A 20,199-nucleotide genomic window follows, 5' to 3' on the forward strand; every position below is an offset into this window, starting at 1 on the left:
ATAGCCCATAATTAGGGTTTTTTAAAATATTGTTTTCATGCCTGCAATACTGGGAGTTGAATTCCAATCTAAGCCCCGTCATGGAGAAATCATAAATGTGTGTAAAGTCATAAAAACACTTGCACTTTAAAGGCAGCCACATACTTAGGACATACTTTTAACTCAAGGTTTTGTGTCAGATGAAGTTAATTAATGTTTTCAGGAATCAAGAGTTTCGATTCATAATTACATTCTTTAAAAACACATAACTGTTTCTAATTTACCCCCAAAAAGGCTTAAAATATTTTTGTGATGGCTGTTTAACACCTTTCAGCATTATATGCTGGCATCTAGTGTTAAAACATTATTTTGAGTAAAGGATTGCTATACACACTGCCTCCAGTCGTAAGTTAGGCAGGTTAAAACAGCTGACATGTGGAGATAAGATATTGATACCCTCGTACATTTGTGAGTGAAGGGTATCCAAGTTTAACGGTTCTAGGTAAATGGATTATTGAGGGGATAATTATTGAGAACAACTGAATCAGTTCACAATAACAATAAGAATTACTACATTACAGCTGAAAATGGAATCATTTTCTTGTGGTTAAATTGCCAGGTCTCGCAACTCTCACATGTACAGTTCATGTAAATTTTATTTTACCCAGAAATACACGAAAATACAAAAGTTTGGAAAAGACAATATTTGTACAAAAAACTGCAGACTGCCTTGCTAATGGAAAGCAAAACAAATGTACAATGTAATTGTCCTTATATGTTCAATCATGCCATAAAAAAAAATCAGTTATTTGTTTTAAGTTCAATAGCAAATGATATTGAGTTTATTATTGACTATGTATGATCAGAAAACACAATATTTTCTCTTCAGAAAGTCATTATAATCTGCAGAAGACCTTGCAAGGGAAGTGCTGACAGTTGATTCTTCTGTTGCCTTAACTATGGACATCAAATCATCATGAGGGGCTGCAAGAAAATTTAGAATCACACTTCATAATCCTTCTAATTTAAAACTTTATACTCAACATAAAAAAGAAACTTCACAGTTGGAGACATGATTTCTAGTACAAGGTAGTTGATATGGGTAAATACTATAATGGTCTTGTGACCACAATTTCATGGGCATAACCAGCAACACATGTGAGCAATTTGTTCGTAATTAGGAAAAACATGTTAACAAAGCCAGTAAACAATTCTCCTGCCACAAATGTTGAAGGGAACATGTACTTGGCCAGTCTACTGTGGTTGCTGTGCATGCTGTGGATACACAATTCACACCCTGAGAAAATCATTTAATTGCCCCAAGTCAGAACAGGCATGTGTGACGTCCCATGCCAAGAACATGGGTAAAGCATAATGAGTGTCTACGCTTGGCACACAAGGTGCTGGAAACAGACAATGGAATAGGATTGTTTAGCAACATGTCACATTTTATGCAGAGGTTTGTTAATGGAAGAGAGAGAGAGGTGTTGTAGTGGTGGACATCATTAAGTCCATTGATCTTTTGGTGGAATCATAATGGTTTGGGGAGATTTCTCCTGGAACATGCAGTTTCATCTTTTCGCAATTTGTGAGAATGTGAATGCAGTTGGATATGGCTTGACCAGGTCCTTGTCCATGACCATGTCATGGCTGCTCATTGTTCAGGCCTCAGTTCCAATATGACAATGCGACACCATGCACAGCGGGTTTGATAAGAGCTTGTGCAAAATGTGAGTACCGACATCTCTGAGTAGCTGTCTAGATCAAAGACCTCAATGCCACTGAACAAATAAGGGATGCTCTTGGAAAAAGTCGCCAAGAAACAATTTTTCACAGACTCATGAAGTAATCTCTTATCATGTGGTCAATGTGCAACCAAAAAAGGACAACTAAGTCTGACTTTGTTGGGGTGAGTGAGAGCGTGACGTTGTGCTGCATTAATGATCAGAGCAAAGAATAGAGCTGCATTATGAAAGAGCTGAGCAAAGAACATATACACCTGGAAATTAATCAAGCAACACCCCAATTTTTTCTATTGGAGCAACTTTGAAGTGTTCTGACAATCAAAATATTTGTTTATAGTTACTATAAAAATTAAATATGTTCAGAGCTAAGCATTAATCTAGTGTAGCACAGCCTGGTGTTCTCGGGATCTGTTGCAACAGACCCCTGGAACCAGGCTGGGTGAAGCACAATGTTGTTGGTGTTACAACGAGGGAGATCTAGCTCGCCTTACGTCTAGGTAACTAAATTGCGTGTGGGATTAACGTAATCCCGGCGAGATCAAAGCTACATGTAACATATACCCTTGTAATTGGCCAACCGGTCGGTCAATAGTACAGATTGATTCGTTTTATGTGTGACAGGGGACAAGCGAGGTTCTCCTCGTCAGACAGTAATATAACCCTTGCCAGGGGTATACAAGTAATTAAACATAATCCCAGTTGATCGGAAGATATCATCAAAGTCACTGAGTGTATAAGAAATTGGACTCTACATTGATTTTTGTTATGTTTGATCTGGGTAGACACTGTTCAAGAAATCGAAGGAGCGTTACCACTACTGATACAAACGTTATATACAGGGGAAGTTATTTATTTCCATCGTGGTCGCAAAACACCATACTGTATATAATATCTCTGGAGGTCATATGTACCAAAGTTCAGTATGAGTTAGTGGGTGAGTTTAGTTTTACGCCGCACTCAGCAATGTTCCAGTTATATGGTTCAGTATGATGCATATGACAATATAATGGCAAAATCTTCAGTCGATGTTACCGAAAACGGTGTAAGATCAGTGAAGAAAACTACCCACTGGAATCATATTTCAGCATGAAACAGGTAGTCACAGGTTTGGTTTAACATGGCATTCCAAAAATATGTTCTATCTAAAAATAGGCATCTACTTAACTATTTGTCTATCTGTAAAAAGATTTCTATTTAAATATTTATATATACACCTGGAAATTAATCAAGCAACACCCCAATTTTTTCTATTGGAGCAACTTTGAAGTGTTCTGACAATCAAAATATGCCGGGTTGATATAGTTTGACACTTTTTTATTCAACAGACGATCTCTGACAAACAACTTAAAGGGAAAAAGTATCAAGACTTTGCTTTATTGCAACGAAATCCAAATTCTTAAAACTGTCTTAAATTCATGAAAAAATGGACACAATTTACTATTCATCCACAGACGTTGTTGTCAGGTGTATTAACACAAATGTCACATGGAAAGAAAGAACAGTCATCTGAGAGTCTGCACACCGACTTTCATCAATATCTAGTGTGTCCTCCCTGCGCACGCACCACCGATTCCAGACGCCTCCTCATTCCTTGGATGAGTCTCCGGATCTGATTCTGGGGGATCCTGTTCCACTCCTCATGCAGGGCAGCCGTCAATTCGTTGAGATTATGGACTGGTGGGTCTCTCTGCCTCACACGACGGCCAATAAAGTCCCACAAATGTTCAATGGGGTTGAGGTCAGGGCTCATGGCAGGCCATGGAATTCTGTCAATTGCATTTTGCCGCAAAAAATCATTTACAGCATGCGCCCTGTGAGGTCTAGCATTGTCGTCCATAAATATGGGTCTCGTTGCCAGAGGATGGTTCTCAAAATGAGGTACCACAGCCCTGTCAAGAACCTCCTGTTGGTAACGAACACCGTTAAGGTTGCCACGGATGGTAATGATATCCAACTTGCAGTTCATGGAAATGCACCCCCATACCATAACGGAACCTCCCCCAAAGGCCACAGTCTCCTGGATGTTCCGTGGAGCCATTGCTGTGTTCCTCTGCCTCCAGACCCGAGTACGACCGTCCACCATGTGCAGCAAGAACCGGCTCTCATCTGAGAAATGGACCTTCCTCCAAGAGGCAATGTTCCAGTGCAAACGGTCATTACACCAGGCCAGTCGGGCTGCCTTATGGGCTGGAGACAGTCTGGGTCGCTTGATTGGCCTCCTTGCCCGGTATCCTGCAGCTTTCAGACGATTCCGAACAGTCCTGTTCGAGATGGGTCTCCCTGGAAGCCACTCCTGTCTCAACCGAGAGCTCGAGTCGAAGGACCTGCGCCGTACAAGTCTCAGTAAAGCTCTGTCCTCCCGGACTGTGGTCTTCCTGGGTCTTCCTGGTCTAGGCAGGTCTTTAACTTCATTAGTGGCCCGGTATTTTTTCAAAAGTTTTGAAATTATGGAATGATGTCGTCCGATTTGAGTCCCGATTTGTCTTAGAGACATACCAGCATTCCTCATGCCGATTATTTGCCAACGAGTGGCCTCTGATAATTTCCTACGTGCCATGACATTGAAATGAATGAAAAACCGAATGCAATCGACAACCTGCGCTTGTAAACACCCCAGGGAAAAAGTGCATTTTTCGAAAGTTGAGGTTAAAGCAATGCACGTGCGCTGTGCAAGCTTCACGCGCGTCATATCAACCCATGAAAAGCTCATGCTGTATGTCAATACATCAAAATTGAATAATCAATCATCAAAATTACTTCGTTAAACTTTGTTAAGTTTTTATGTGTCTTTGAATTTGGTGTTGCTTAATTAATTTCCATATGTATATAATACAAGATTTGCTTGTCACATCATCTGAGGAAGGGGCACATCTGCTGGGTCTTGCATAGCATGCGATTTCTCTTGTTGTTTGTGTTGTGTTTTCATCATTTAATCGTATGGTTGTCTTGATGACAGGAGTGCATGTTGCAACCCAATTTATTTCAAACTGGTACATGAATAAAAACCCCTGTTGCTTTCTGTCAAATATGTCACGAGCTGTCAATGACAGCACACATTACAGTGTACTATTTGGGAGTAATTAATGATACATATACATGTATAACAGTTTGGAGATGTGTTGCAGGTATATTATTACTTTATGTTTATGATGAGTGGGCTATGTTTGGTTAAAATGGGTCTCTGCGGCCTCTTACAAACACTGAGTGTCCATCCCTAACATCACCCTCCAGCAATTTATGACTGCCTCTTATTGAGTATCAATACTCAAAGAATGTTATGTATCAGTAATACCGAATAAGGTGAATTGGATCTTAACATTCAGTTCATTAGCATTTTTCTTAGGTAGTTACATGCTTATATTTTCCATTCAATCCGCCAAGATCTTTTGAAAAAACATTTGACCCCATGTCTGTTTGCCATTGGTACGTAAACAAACAAGTGTGGATTACTTCCTTAATTTTCTGTGATTGGCTCGTGAACGTTGACCGACAAATACGAAAGCAAAGATGTCACGTGATCCTGCTGTTAGATAATACGCCCTCCCATGCTACTTGCCAGCCGAATACGTCGCACCTTCAGCCATTTGATGCGGGATAATAAAGAACTTTAAACTGCTGCACAGGAAAAATCAAATTAAGCTTTATCTAGACAATGCACAGAATGAAACTCGACAAGCCCTGGACATGAAGTGAGCCCTCCTCTTTATCAGAAGTGCATGGAATGATGTCAAACAAGAGATCATCATTAACTGCTGACCCCACACCCAAATTCTGCCATTCTGTGATTAGAGATGTTGCCATCGATGCAGAGGAGACAATTGCCAAAATCTCAACAGCTGTGAATACAGTGTATGAGCCAAGCACGTGAAGCAAACATTTCATTAATGCAGGCAGCGATCTACCATGCGTGGAATCACTATCTGACAAAGCGATCATCGACATGGTGAGGATGACCGAAGTAGGAGAAACCGGTGAAATCAAGGACGAGGTTCATGACAGTGAGGAACCCACCATTCCAAACCCTTCTGATGTCAAAACATACTTGGATGAGCCTGCAAGTTTTGTTGAACATCATCTGGATGTGTTCAGCGTGACCCATCTGGATGCAATTGAAAGCATGCAACAAATTCTCAGGAAAATCAGAAGCAAGGCTGAATGCTAGAAAACCATCAAACACTTTTTTTGATAGAAAAATAGTGTATACGGATTGCATATGTTAACAGAAGCATGTTTACAGAATGAATGTGACGCATGCGAGTACATGTACAAGCAAATGGTGTTATTTGTAAAATTTATACTATATACATGTGTTTGATATTGCGAATGAGATACATAAAATTTGTGCATTTTTATGTTATGTGCTAATAAAATACATGAACTCTGAACTGATTATTGCTTTACTGTTCTTCATACTGACAGCAGAGATTTGAATCATGATTGTCCTGTTTTCAATCATAGGGCGTGATATGTTCTGAGAGTTAGATCATCCGACATTCTCCGTAATCCGAAGACGTAGATTTCAATGGGCGATGTCGGATTAAGGAGACTTGACTGTATTTTGGAAAATGCTGGACATACTAGTTGCAAATATAACAATAAATATCACTTGACACTTAGGACAAGAAAGATGCAGATGAGTAAAGTTATACTAACATATAGAATTAATTCCTATTTAATCGTATAGGACAACAAATAGGAAACATTTGTATGTACTCTAAAAATGATCACAACTTTCAAAAATGTGTCACTTCACACGTCAGATGCAGTTACCTTAATTTGAATCACAAATGCATACTATAAAAATAAGGTTTATTCCCGCAGTTATCATGAATAAATATGTCAAATCCATGTACACCTCTGTACATTAGCCCGTAAGAACTCTAACAGCACAAAAGATGAGTGGAATATTAGTAATTAAGTCTATACGCTTATGGTTATTGGGTAAAGGAGAAACTGAAAAGAGCAGCCGTAAAATCCTTCCTAAATTTAAAACAAAAATTCGAAACCTTGTTTATCGTCTTTCCAAATTGGAAATTTTGGGAAACATTTTCAGATTTGGAAATTTTGGGAAATATTATGTCCAAATTGTACATTTCTGGAAATCATTGTTTTTCTTGTGAATACAGTTGCTGAAAGATTTTGCAATAAAACATTTATTGTTACCATATTTAGCTTAAGTTTTGATTTAGATCAGAAAAATATTTGGTGATGTTTCTTTTGGATGCTAGTTCATGTGCACATGTACTGCGCCAAACTCCAAGCACAGACTGCTTGGTCATGGTGCTACAAACAAAATGAAGTCACTGCAAACAGTCATTGTTAGGTTCTAGTAGCACATATTGTATGGACCAGCAAAAACCCCAATGAACAACCATCATAATATGTGAGAAAAGCCCAATGTGATGCAGGTCTTTTACCAGTTTTGTGAAACTCATGATCTTTACTGCATTCAGCATTGGCAAGATAATAAGCACCATCGTTTAATACCTTTTAGTATGTTATAGCTAGGGATCAAACTACCTTCTGTCAGCTCTCTGCCACTGTCCGTAAAATGACAAGGGATGATCCCAAGGTCTCAATGAGAAAAATGAGATATGAAATCTCACCATCTCTCATACAGTTAAGGACAATGATGTTCAAGGGATTCCTACCTGCTTCCAAGTGTTTTGCTATGCTGTGGTCAAGGTCAGCACGAAGTTTGTTACTGAGAGGATCTTCTGTTGTGGCATTCAGATTACTGCTTTCTGGAGATATGACATTACCGATGGCAGACACATTGAGGTTGTTGAAAGATGTCACAAACTTGTTAAGGTGTCTTTCAGATCTGAAAGGAAACAACATTACATGTCATTCAAGCTATCATGTGTGGCATTCATACTATGTCCTGTGAAAGCAATGAAGCACAACTAACTTTCACTATACTAAACAAAATCCTTTTAACAGCCACCATTATTTTGAATGATACAAAATATGTCAATATATGGAGACCAAAGACATGCAAGTGAGTGAGTGAGTGAGTGAGTTAAAAGTTAATGTCACATCAGCAATATTTCAGCCATATCGTGACGGGAACGGAACATTAAAATGGAATATATGAGCATTATAACAATCAGTCGACGAAGTACAGTAAAACAACTAGAACATCACAGAAATGAATGTAAAACTAGTAGCTATGCCTAAAACAATTTATCTATAGAGGACAATACAATATAAAACCGGGCTATAGATTGCCAACAACTGGAGGTAGATCACCATACTAGGGACCATAGGGACTTACAGTACTTTTGCTACCTGCATGGACCCTAGCTGGATTTACATCATCCCCTCAGCCGTCAGCAATTTCAGAAATCTAGCCATACAATAAAAATACACTTATACTACCATTAAAAACGTGGAAATTTAGAATTTACTTTATATGTTTGTGGACTTACGTACCCTCTCAGGAGGACAATAATTTTACAATACTTCAACCCCCTTTGAGGGTACAACCACCAACAATTCAAGTTACTAATTCAAACTACCAGTCATTAAAATACATCTATTTACAGAAACATTCAAAATTCAACCAAAAAATCAATTTCTTTTAAAAAACCTATAATTAAATGAGAATTAACGCTGGTAAAAAGATCCTTAATTGTTTTAACTGTAAAATACTTATCCCTTGTGATGGAGAATTCAACACAGTCAAGCAGAATATGCTTGACCGTTACTCTCTCATCACAAGGGATACAAAATGGAGGATCTTCACCTTTTAACAGGTACACATGAGTGTATCTAGTGTGGCCAACACGACATCGTCGCAAAATAACCTCTTCAAATCTGGACTGACAACCCAAGTGGGTATAACCAATGTAAGGTTTTGTCTCATTTAATTTATTGATACCCACTTGGGTGTCCCACTTCTTTTGCATCAGATCACGGATATAAGATCTAATGGTGGCTTTGTAATCACTATAAGGAATAAGAAGTGGTGTCACAGATTTGTTGAGTGCTGCTTTAGCAGCAAGGTCAGCCAGTGTGTTACCAGAAATGCCTACATGGCTGAGTAACCAACAAAAGACGATGTCGTATTGGCCAGTAGCAAGATCATTATACAATTCAATAATTTCTATTAAAAGTGGATGTTTGCAAGAAATATTTTTAATAGCCTGAAGGCAGGAAAGAGAATCGGAATAGATTATATATTGTTTACGTTTCGGGTGTCTTTGAATATATTTGAGAGCTGTTAATATGGCGTTAGCTTCAGCTGTAAAAATAGAACTATTATCTGGTAATCTAGAAGATATTGTTCTGGATCCAATGACAGTGGCACAAGCCACTGAGCCACCGTCCTTGGACCCATCTGTAAACAAGGGTTTGTAATTGCTATATTTATGCTTTAATTGATGATATTCTTGTTTATATTGTAAGTCATTTGTTTCTGATTTAAAAAAAAAATGTTAATTTTAGGTCAACTTGTGGCCTAACCAACTGCCAAGGAGGAGAAGAAAGAAGACGGGAAGGCGATATACTTTCCAGCTCAATACCAGCAGAAGAAATAAATGGTTTAATTCTGTGCCCAAGAGGTGGAACAAGAGAAGACTTTTTGTTATACAAATCCTCATAAAGGGGATTGAACACACAGTTATAGGCAGGGTTAGATTCATTAGAATATAATTTAGTAATGTATTGTAAAGACAATTTTATACAACGTTGAGTAAGAGATGGTTCATCGGCCTCAACATAGAGACTGTCAATAGGTGAAGTTCTGAAGGAACCAAGGCAAAGTCTTAAGCCTTGATGGTGGACAGAATCAAGAAGTTTAAGGTTGCTGTTGCAGGCTCCACCATATACGATGGAACCATAATTGAGTTTCAATCATATGAGTGATCGATACAGGTGTAAGAGGGTTGCTTGATCCCCTCCCCATTTTGAGTTGGAAACAACTTTCAACAAGTCAAGAGCCTTCAAGCATTTAGTTTTAAGGGACTTGATATGAGGCAGAAATGTTAAATGGGAGTCAAAGATTAGGCCCAAGAACTTGGCCTCCTTTACAACTTTGATGGGAGTGCCATCTAGAGATAGTTCAGGGTCCTTATGTGGTTTATATTTTCTGCAAAAATGTATACAGTTAGTTTTGGATTTAGAAAATTTAAAGCCGTTTTCAAGACACCATTTATTTATTTTGTTTAAACACAACTGCAGTTGTCGTTCAATAGTATGCATATTTTTCCCACGACAAGAAATATTAAAATCATCCACAAATAACGATCCATCAATTGAATCGTTTAAAACTTTTGATAAACTGTTTATCTTTATGCTAAAAAGTGTGACAGACAAAATACTGCCTTGTGGAACACCCTGATCCTGATTGTAATGATCAGACAGGGTAGAACCCACTCGGACTTGAAACTGTGTCATTTAAAAAATTTGCTATAAATTGAGGTAAACGACCTCGCAAGCTGTAGTCATGTAGGTCTCTTAAAATACCATATTTCCAGGTTGTGTCATATGCTTTTTCTAGATCAAAAAAGATAGACACAGCATGTTGTTTATTAATTAGTGCATTTTTAATAAATGATTCTAAACGCACTAAGTGATCGACAGTACTTCTGTTTTTACGGAAACCACACTGTATATCAGCTATAAGGTTATTTGTTTCCAAGTACCAAACTAGTCGATTATTTATCATGCGTTCCATGGTCTTGCAAACACAGCTAGTTAATGAAATCGGACGATAATTGGATGGATCCGTATGATCACGTCCAGGTTTAGGTATGGGTACTACTATGGCATCACGCCATGAGGGAGGAAAGTTACCCGATGTCCAAATATCATCAAAAATATTGAGAAGAGTTTCTAGGCAGGATTCTGGTAAGTGCTTCAGGAGTTGATAATGTATGTTATCAGCTCCAGTAGCAGTGTCATGAGCTAGATCAAGAGCAGTATGGAGTTCATGAATAGAAAACGTTTCATTATAATCTTCCCCATTATCAGAATTGAAATTAATAGTTTTCTTTTCTTCTTGTTTTTGATATTGCTGAAATTTTGGTACATAATTTGAAGAGGAAGAGTGTTTAGCAAGGGTTTCACCTAGTTTATTAGCAATATCTGATTTATCAGTAAGCAATTGATCTCCATGTTTGAGATGATGGACAGTAGATTTAGTACCTTTACCTTTGATTTTCTGGACCATGTTCCATACCTTGGACATAGGTGTCCGAGAATTTATTTTGGACACATAATTTTGCCAAGATTGGCGTTTGTTTTGTTTAAAAGTATGCCACGCTTTAGCATTTAAAATTTTAAATTTATTTAAATTATGTACCATAGGATGGCGACGGAAATAATGTTCTGCCTTTTTCCTTGCCTTCCTGGCTTGTTTGCACTCATCGTTGAACCATGGTTTTCTTATGTGTGGAACTACAGAGGAATTTGGTATACACTCATCAGCTATGGAATTCAGTTCATCAGTAAAACATTTAATAGCATCAGGAACGTCAATAAAAAGTTCGGGTTTAAGTTTTTCAGCACACAGTGTTTCATATAAAGTCCAGTTAGCCTTTGTAAAATTCCGCCTTGATGATGGAGGAACATCAGATGGAGTTACAGCTTTTAATATAGTAGGAAAATGGTCACTTCCACAGAGGTCATCGTGAACTGACCATTCAAATTCATTTAATAGTTCTGAATTTGTAAGTGACAAGTCGAGAGCAGAATAAGTCCCTGTACCAGGGTGTAAATATGTGTTGGAACCATCATTATAAATACATAAATCATTGTCAGAACAAAAGTCCTCCAACAATTTACCTCTAGTGTTTGTATTTACACTACCCAAGAGTGGGTTGTGGCCATTTAAATCTCCCATTATAATACAGGGCTTCGGGAGCTGATCATATAGAGCTTGAAGATCGGTTTTGGCAAAAGCCGAAGATGGTGAAATATATAGAGAGCATAGCGTAAATGCTACATGTAAAATAATTCTCACTGCAACAGCCTGCATATTAGTATTAAGTGAAACAGGGCTTTGAATAACGTTTTGGTTTGACTAAAATGGATGATCCGCCAGTGGCCCTATCACCCTGAGGTGAAAAACAATGATATGCATTAAAATGACGAAGGTCAAATGCATCTGTTTGTTTTAAATATGTCTCTTGGAGACATAACGCTGAAGGTGTGAAATCTTGGACTAATAGCTGTAATTCATGTAAATTAGTCCTCAATCCTCTGCAGTTCCATTGTACAATATTATTGGAATAAACTATCTTTTGGGGGGATTTTTTGGGGATCTATCCTGCACTCTTTTGGAGGGCGACAAGCTATGTGCCCTAGAATGGACATTTTCAGAAACTTCCATAGCTTCAAGAGACCCATATTTATTAAACAATTGAATTTTATTTTGTGACCCCTTAGGAGCTCTGCCACTTTGTTGTTTTGAAGCATCAGACTTAGGTTTGGGTTTAGTTTTAACAATTTGTTGTCTATCAGCTGTTGAATGAGACTCAGAGCGTGACTGTGAAGATGACTTATGATCAGAGGACTTTGATGTAGTAGGAAGTGATTCCTCAGTCTGGGATGATATAGCAGGGTATAAAACCTGTGGGGAGTTGGAACTGACCCAAGTCAAGGTAGTTTGGCATCCTGTGGATGATTTTGTTATTTTAGAGCTGGATTCAGATGATGATTTTGCTACTGTAGCATAACTTTCTAGAAGGTCAGATCTCTTCACCGGTTTCTTTGCCTCAGAAAAAGAGATATTTTGGGTGAACTTTATTTTGTTAATCGCCATTTGCTCTTTCCATATTGGACACTGTTTTGACGAAGATGAATGGTCGCCAGAGCAGTTAGTGCATTTTTTAAAGTCACTGTCACAATCTTCTGTTGTGTGCGTCTTCTCACCACAGTGAGCACACACAGACAATGTGCAGGTAGATACACTGTGTCCATATTTCTGACATTTAAAACACCTGAGCAGGTTGGGGATGTAGGTTTCAACTTGGATATTGCAGCAACCCGCCTTTACTGATTTGGGAGCATTCAGCAATGAAAAAGAAAACAGATAGGTATTTGTTTGGATTGTTTCATTGTTTTTTCGGGTGGAAAAGCGCTTCACATACAGCACACCTTGATCCTTCATTTCGCATGCTATATCAAGCTCGGACATGTCAGCAAACAACCGATCACGATCTCTGACGATACCTTTACTTGTGTTCAAGGTCTTGTGAGCAGAGACCGTGACCGGAATGCCCACAAAAGATTCAATGTTCATCAGATTGGTTGTCTGCTGTCTCTTGCCACACTCTATTAGCAATGCACCCGAACGCAAACGTCTAATGTTCTTAACATCCCCAGCAATACCTTGAATGCCCTTAGATACTGCGAAAGGGTTCAACTTCAATGGTGTCTTGTCCGGAGTCTCAATAACGAGGAAACATGGCCAATACTCAATCGATAGAGACGGTCTATGAGAAGTATCAACGGGATCAATTTCAAGTGGACGTTTGTTTTTTTTGGGGGGTATTTCATAAGCCATGATTGGTGTCATATAGTTCATCATCCGAGCTCCCCACCCACCACGGAGTATCACAAGGACAATGCTAAAGCAAGCGGGCCTCCAGCTTGCAACACCAAGGATACCCGGATGATATAACTCCAGCAGAAGAATTAAGAGATTAATAATTCTACCAGATTGGCCCATGAGCCACCGCCTTCTGGCATAGGACTCTAGGCAAATTACAGAACAACATACTTCAAATTCAAAATGTTTTAGATTATAAAGCCAAGTCCAAATTTACAACGATTCCAAATGATATATGTGCATTGATAAATATAATAATGCCCCATGCACAGGGCTTGGCATGACCAGCCGATTGGTCGAACCGGGCCTAATCGACCACCCGTCTAGGCGAAGTCAGGGCCGAAGTGGTGTATTGAGCAACAGGAACACGGTTGCAAGCTCCTATTGCCCTCAACCACCAGGATCCCCTCCTCCGCCGACACAGGGCTGCAACCCACGGCAAACGGGTTGGTGGACCAAATATCCCCCCTGGGTCCACTACGGGGATGTCGGCGAGCTCTTGGCGTTACCCAGCACCCACCACGAGGAGGTGGCTCGCCGAGGGTGCCAGACATGCAAGTGCACTGTGGCACCCCACTATGTAATGACAATGTAATAAAATGTTTAAAGTTCAAAAGAGTTTTGCACTTAGTGTATGAAATAGCATCTGCATGGTGGCCCGCTGCTTGCTGGTTACTAGGCAGGTTTACGATGATTTCATAGGCAGCCCTGTGCGCCTCCACAGATCAACGTACTCATTTATCTAACGCTAAATGTGACTGGTCTAGAGAATGCTTTCAACCAATGAATAATGGTGTTCTCTTCTGCTTTTCTAATTCAGATGGCAGTGACACTAAATGAATCAACAGTGACCACCAATTTATCGTTTTATTAATTTTGCTTTTGCACATGTTTTAGTTTACTTCACTACAAGTAATTCATTATTTACTTAAACACCATACCTTGATTGCCTATTTTTACTTCATGGCTGGTTACATGTTAACAGGGCCAGCAACATTTTTAAGCTATGGCTTTCTTTAGGAGTTTCTTACACTGACTTAGACAAATTATATGACAGGATATTACAAACTGGGATACTCTCGTAGCAACCCACTATGTAATAACAATGCACTATGCAATAAAATCTTCAATGTCCAGAAACATTTTGGACTTAGGCTATTTTATTACAAAGAGCGTTGGTACTTTGGGGTAAGCCTGGAAAATGACTGAAAACCCAAGTTGAAGATATTCCTTCTGGTGAAGACAGTATGAGTTCTCCACCCTTAACTATGAGTAAACTTAAGCTTAAACCTGTTCCATGATATGAAGTTTTAACATTTCTGACTTTTCTGATTTTATTACAAAAACGTAGCACCTTAACAATCTAACTGAACCGATAGAACTGATTATTCGACTGTTGTTTATATGACAAACTTATGAAAAGACAAATGTTCTTCAAAGATGTCTCTCTAAGATAAGCATTTCTAATGCATTTATCTTGTAAAAGGTATTGTGGATGCATAGAAAAAGAACAAACTGCATACATACATACATATCATTTTGAAATGTTTCCAAGTGTGCATCAAATGAGGCCATATTGGCGGGTGCGTTAGATACGCAAACGTTTCTACTCAAAGGCGCATTATAAAGTTTTGGTTAAAAATATTAAGAATGGAGTAACACCACCTTCCTCACCAGTGTTATCTATTCTGATAAGCATACATGGGTTTCAGATGCCCATCACTTATTTTTCGCAACTGGTGATTCATATTTTTGGATAGTAAGATGCAGGAAAAATACAAACGTTTAACAGCACTTTCGCACAAAGAATCTGTGATATACATTCCCAGATTTGACTCTGTACATCCACAAAGCTAAGGAATTACTCGACTTTCAAATCATTATTACAGCCTGAAATATACCTTGCAGCATTAAGTGATAACACCTTGATTTGTGCATTCCATAAATTATGTATTGCATTACATTAGCTTAAACTCAACTTATTGAGGAAAAAAACATTGTACTACTGAAAGCATTCCTGTATGCACTATGTATGTATGTTGTAGCCTAGGAGTTCTCGAAGATGAGTACCATTTATTATTTGTATGTGAAAGGTATGCACATCTCGGAACAAAATAATTACATAGTATCATTTTCAAAAGTCTGTCTGTCCAACCCAAACCATAACTTCTCTTGCAATTTTCATCAAACGTGTGTTTTCCTTTTCATGAAGATATGTATGTTCTTCCTGTCACATGTTAAGGCTATGTCGTCAGAATCAATTGTACTTTGGGTCACAATGCCAAAGTACCAAATAAATAAATTGATTTGAATTGAATGAAATTGGAGCCTCTGTTTTGATTGATGATTCTTCTTCATCTTCACTGGAAGTTTCTCCTGCATGATGTAAAACCAGCTGGTATTGGTACGGTCTAACTCCCAGGTAAAACATGACTTTGGGAACATACATTACAGGTTCAGAATCCATGGTCACTGTAAAGTTGTCAAATAAAATCAAAGAGGAAGCCTCCGGCAATGGTCACATTTGACGTCATGTGATATCACCTCTGCTCATTAACTGTCAGGCGTTTCCATCATAAATGGAAATCTGAGGTTGTTTTTCATGTATTTATTGTGATTTTACTAACTTTTTGAGAAATTTGGATACAGAAAGTGATCTTTAGGATGCATCTTTCCATATATCAAAAAAAAGTTTTACGTTAGTATTCTCCTTTAATTTTCAGTTCTTTTTTTAGTTCAGGCTTACGGATGATGTTAATCTGTTACTTTTATTTCATAATGTGTTAGGATGTGCAAAACCTTATAACATTTCGATACTCAACTCAGCATGTAATAAAAACATGTTTTTGTAATAAAATCAGAAAAGTCAGAAATGTTAAAACTTCATATCATGGAACAGGTTTAAGCTTGAGTTTACTCATAGTTAACTCATTAAGCCCTGGAGCCGCTCCACTGACCAACACCTGGCACCCTTCGCTGACTGACTGATTGCTGCGACGAGGCTAATTAGTGCTAATCATGCCTGATTTCCCTGGAAGGTCTCAGATATGACAGGAAACTGTCTAGTCTCACAAACAAGTACTGATTATTTAATTGTGTCGTAAGATGTAAATGGGAAAGAGGCCGATGTGAATACATATATTACAGCATTTCATGTAATTTATTGCCTGTGTCTCTCATACCCCTTTGCCAGTGTGTGCTGTATTTTTATCAACACCTACGTGGTCTTTGTACGTACGAGATGAACAAATATACAAACTCCTTCTGTCTCTCTCATCGTATGGACTGAATTATAAGATATTATTTATAATAGAGTTTAAAAATAGGGGTGCTTGTATTATAATCGTCTAGACTATTTCAAGGAAAGTATCAATAGGTGTGTAAGTAACATGGAGCATATAGAAATTTATAGCTTGTCTTAACTTAACGCTGCAAACATACATCTCCATTCATACACATACATACTGCATGATACATTTATCATTACTCGATGCTAAACAAAGCTTCCCGTCATGTGAAGGGATAAAATATCCCGAATGTAACGCATTTTATCTCAGTTACTCATTATATTGGCTGATACTTTGAGCAATCGTATAGTGAGAACCTGTCACATAGGAAGGGCAAAGTGATGGGGCGTGGCCTAAATTTCTGAAGAGCATGTTTGGACACTCAAAGTGATATGGTAGAGATTGATTATTGGCTTTATCGTTGACCAATGGCTATGTTGTGTTTCGGCTGTATCAACTATCATGCAACAATTTGTGTATTGTAAACATAACATCGGTTACTGTAATGATGTATGAAAGAAACACATAAGACATATGGGAGTAGACTGACACTATGATGAGTGTATTCGTTCTCAGATGGTGAACACACATGTCTTAGTATTTTGGACATGTAAAAGAATAACAACTGAAATGCAACAATTGAAGAGAATGAGTGAATTTAGTTTTACAGCGATTTTAGCTATATTCCAGCAGTATCGCGTGGGCTTTACACATTGTGCCCAACAACTGACAAGAATGGTATACTGTACCATTTGTACAACACAACTAGTGCATAAAGCGTTATCGTCCTTGGAACAAGTCTTTATGGTAGGCCTCAAAACAGTTAACACACAAAAACACATCACAGCTTGAACATCTGCATTTGATGTCTCGACGTTTGCCAGTCCGTTTCATTGTATGTAAGACATACATAAACCAAATGATGTCCCTCTGTAAGAGATTAAATTGTTCAAAACATGTATGTCAATGGCAGTAAAGATGAATTTACGCACATGCATAATAATCTATGAAAGAAGCGTTTTTGCTGACACATTGCTAGTGTCTACTGAATATTTTATGGAAAGTAGTAATAAGCTGGTCTGTGACTTACATATAACAGATTCAGTTTGCCGCTTTGGTTCATCTAGATTTAACGCAGAAAATATACCAACATACATGCATAAATATTGTATAATGCTATTCCTTGCACATACATAAGACAATGGATCCCAAGCCATGTAGGGATTATTGGGAACGAAAAGGCTGACGAACTTGCCAAGCAAGCATCTGAGTGTGGTCCTCTGCTAAAACCTATGTCATCTCTACTAAGTTTGAAATGCAGAGTGAAGGAAACCTCTAGTGATAAATGGTCAAATATCTGGCTCAATAACAGCAAAGGTCGAAAGTACTTTGAACTGCAGGAAAAACCCAACAGAATTTTCTACAAAAATATCAAAAGAACGGATCAAGTTACCATCTCTAGAATCCGACTGAACCACTTTCCCTGTCAGAGCTATCTAGCCAAATATCATCTGGCAACTGACCCCATTTGCACATTTTGTAATCAAGAAGAGGAAGATCTTGAGCACATCTTATTCAGATGCCCCGAATATGATGAAATCAGGTCAACAGCCAACAACAATCTTAAAGAAGCCCTTGAAAACAGAAATAATGAATGGGCTCAATTCATCAATATAATCAAGAGGAGAAACGAGAGGGTACATGCAAGGGCCACGACGCCAGAGGCATGCTCCACTACCTAACCTAACCTACATAAGACAAAGGGTCATGGGATGGGCGTCAAAGTTCCCGAATAGGACGTTTTGTATCTTAACTGTTCAATATAGTCCCTGATTTGTTATATATGACCAATCGTATCATGAGATACCTGACGCAGAGGAAATGACAGGTGATGGGGCGTGGGCTAAATTTCTGAAGAGTACGTGTGGTCACTAGAGAGCTTGGATACAGATTGACTATTGGTTTGATCGTTGACCAATCGATATGCTAGATTTCGGCTTTATCAACTCTAGCTATCATGAAAAACTTTGTGTATCGTGAACATACATAATTGTAAGGATGCCTGAAATGTACACGTAGGACTAACAAGCACTTTGATGAGTTTATTTTTTTTCTAAGCACTAAAAGCGCTACAATCTGATTATTTTTACCCCGGATAACCGAATCCAATCATTGAGTAGAGATGGTATTTATTTGCGTATACTTTTTGCGCACACTACTTGTACATCAAACATGATGGCTTGCTGAACATTTCAATATAATCTGTACATTGTTATGAATAAATATCATAATTCAAGTACATGTATTATAGAATTCAAAAAAGTAACACGATACTGATTTATTGTGATGTATAGACTTGTAGTTGAATCTCCCCAAATATTTATGAAGATGGGCATACTTATATTTGTTTTGAAAGCAAACGAGGTTCAGAAGATTGACAATGGGCGTGACTCCACAAAACAGGTTGTCCAAAGATGTAACAGCACATAAGTTTGTTTTACACTTGTCACAGGACAAGTTTACCTGGACATGCATTCGACCAGAGGCTGTTATTTTGAGGTTGAAAGAGGTGTTGATATATTTAGTGTTGTCTGATTGAATGATTATATGCATCAATTCCGTAATTGATATATTCTCCTCCTTTTATTGACGATGGATCTGATACACGTGATCATTACACAGGATAAGATAATTACAGAGATCAAATACAAACGTTTCTTACACAATGCTTATGTAAATTGCATTGAAAAATCACATTTCAAATAAGCATGAAACAGCTTGAACAAAATACCCCAGTTACCTTTGTATGGTTTATATGTACTATGTATGTATATTATGAGTAGATGCAAGAGTTATCACTTCATATTCGATTATGTATTATTGTCAACTTTAAAAAGCAATAGTCGCAAATGAATTAGGTCTAAATTAGTAACTTGGTTTATTTCAAATCTACACGAACATGAGTGTAATACAGTATTGCTATTTATGTCTACGATTCATTATATGAACTATTACAAGGAATGACTGAATGATTTAATTTAGAAGAAGGTTTTGTAACCTTGTCACCGTTAATTCAATCCATGTGCAAACATAGTATCTTAGTATTCACTCCCAATGACGAGTAACAAACATGTACCTCCTGTAACAACATCTCATAATCCCTTTTCTCGCAGACATGTGTTCATTTGCCTGTATAAGCCCCCGACATTGCAAGCAATTGTTATCAAAACACATTAATAGCTCTTCTGATTAACACAGAAAGTAATCTCTCTAGTAAGAAAGGCTAATCTTTGATCATTACTGCTAAATTGATTGAAATTAAAGGTAATGTACGAATATAAAATGTAAAACCCCCAATACGCGGCTCTCGCTGTGAGAAGCTAATTAATTTGCCGCATATATGCGGCTCTCGTTCTTAATGAGTTAAGGGTGGAGAACTCATACTGTCTTCACCAGAAGGAATATCTTCAACTTGGGTTTTCAGTCATTTTCCAGGCTTACCCCAAAGTACCAACGCTCTTTGTAATAAAATCGCCTAAGTACAAAATGATTCTGGACATTGAAGATGTTATTACAGAGTGGGTTGCTACTAGGGTATCCTATTTGTAATATCCTTTTTAAGAAATACATT

The 20,199-nt window shown here is 38.0% G+C and overlaps 1 protein-coding gene across 1 annotated transcript in view; it reads right to left on the reverse strand.

Annotated features, from left to right (window-relative positions):
* Positions 1-621: 621 nt before the first annotated feature.
* Positions 622-20,199, reverse strand: part of LOC137296913 (ankyrin repeat domain-containing protein 26-like) — a 523,769-nt gene continuing 504,191 nt past the window's right edge. The window contains exons 41-42 of the mRNA XM_067828810.1: positions 7,376-7,548; positions 622-963 (exon numbers count right to left, since the gene is read on the reverse strand). Coding sequence (XP_067684911.1) covers positions 842-963; positions 7,376-7,548 — 295 coding nt within the window. The 3' untranslated portion in view covers positions 622-841. The remainder of the gene's footprint in view (positions 964-7,375; positions 7,549-20,199) is intronic.

This window comes from Haliotis asinina, chromosome 9, assembly GCF_037392515.1.
Source record: "Haliotis asinina isolate JCU_RB_2024 chromosome 9, JCU_Hal_asi_v2, whole genome shotgun sequence".
Taxonomy (NCBI): domain Eukaryota; kingdom Metazoa; phylum Mollusca; class Gastropoda; order Lepetellida; family Haliotidae; genus Haliotis; species Haliotis asinina.